Consider the following 1438-nt stretch of genomic DNA (forward strand, 5'->3'; position numbering starts at 1 on the left):
TTTTTCTACAAAAAGAAGGTTCTTACCTTATTCTGTGCTAGATCCTTGATGTATATCAAAAGTATATATATTTATTTTTCAACAAAATAAAATTATTTTTTTCGAGACCAATAATGTTTCTGTATTCTGTATAATGATTATTATTATGTGTATATACTACAAACCTTCTTCAGTTTCCCTGCACTAAATGTAGGTGTCAGAATGTTTCTGACATTCTTCCAGTGATCATCTGTTAGTCTTACAACTCCTTTACTGAATGGTTTAACCTCAACACCTAATTGCTATAAAAATATAATTTTAAAATAAAGGTTAAATTTCAAGATGACCAAGTGATAATAGAGTTCACCCTCCAATTCGAGACCACCTCTGACACCTGAAAATTGTGAATGGTTTTGTGGTTTGGTCCTTAATTAGAAAGTGTCGAAATTGAGACAACGACTAATAAATAGTGGTGTCTAAAATCAGCATAATTAGAGGATAATAAATTCCCAAATCATCTAGACCGGAATTGCAAAGTGATCTCCAAAGAAAAACTTATGTTCAAAAAAACAGATATTAATATTATCTTTGCTCTCATCGGGTAAGCCCACCCCCTGGTCGGGGTAATTGCCTCCCCCGTCGGGCAAATCCTGGCACCACCCGTTTGTCGTTTGATTTCTGTTCTGTTTATAAATGGCTGAATAAACTGAAGGGAAGCTTATAATTTCAAGGTCTTAGGCTCTGTCTTCACTAAGTACATGTTGGTGTAAGTATGACATCATCATGCCCATGGGCCACAGTGTGGACAAACCTTAAAATCTAGTGGTATAAACAACTTACCCTATGATTTCTGAAGTGGTCAAAGTCCTTGATAAGGATTTGACGTAAAACATCAACATCTCCAACTATCAACGTAGTCCCAAAAGCATATAAACTGTAGGTAAGGAAATAATAATACATGGTTAGGGCACACACATGACAACAGTATACAGTACTGTTGTACAAAGTACATTTTGACAAAAATATATTTAAATCATAATTCTATCTTTTACCCAAATATTGGTCCCAACTCTTTCATCCATGCATCAACCTGTTGGTGAAAGCCATTCTGTTGGAGAAAAAAATTTACAAACTTGGACAGTGATAAACACAAAAACAAGTGACAAAGAGCTGAGTGGAAAGCCTAGTGGATAAAAAGAATAGAATTCATTATAAAGGAAAATATAAGAAAACTTACTTTGAGCACTTGCAATGTATTGCCAAGTAGAGGAACTGGTTTTGGGGATGGAACACCACGCTTTTTCCAATAAGAAAATTTCCAGGTGGTACTGTATCTTAAAAACATAAGAAGTAAGAATTGGCCTAATATATATATGTAATCAACATATAAAAAAATAGCTACATTTTATGTTACAAAAATACATCAACCTGACTTTTGTTCGCCTTCACAACTATATAT

General features: G+C 33.9%; 1 protein-coding gene across 1 annotated transcript in view; it reads right to left on the minus strand.

The window, feature by feature from the left end:
• Window positions 1-1313, minus strand: part of LOC117108958 (cytochrome P450 3A24-like) — a gene marked incomplete at its 5' end in the record, with an annotated part of 8296 nt that extends 6983 nt beyond the window's left edge. Inside the window, 4 exon segments of the mRNA XM_033251154.1 lie at window positions 165-281; window positions 820-913; window positions 1032-1087; window positions 1217-1313. Of these exon segments, the coding sequence (XP_033107045.1) occupies window positions 165-281; window positions 820-913; window positions 1032-1087; window positions 1217-1313 (364 nt within the window).
• Window positions 1314-1438: the final 125 nt, after the last annotated feature.

Source organism: Anneissia japonica, unplaced genomic scaffold, assembly GCF_011630105.1.
Source record: "Anneissia japonica isolate Jap-2015-1 unplaced genomic scaffold, ASM1163010v1 scaffold987_len1640505_cov201, whole genome shotgun sequence".
Classification (NCBI taxonomy): domain Eukaryota; kingdom Metazoa; phylum Echinodermata; class Crinoidea; order Comatulida; family Comatulidae; genus Anneissia; species Anneissia japonica.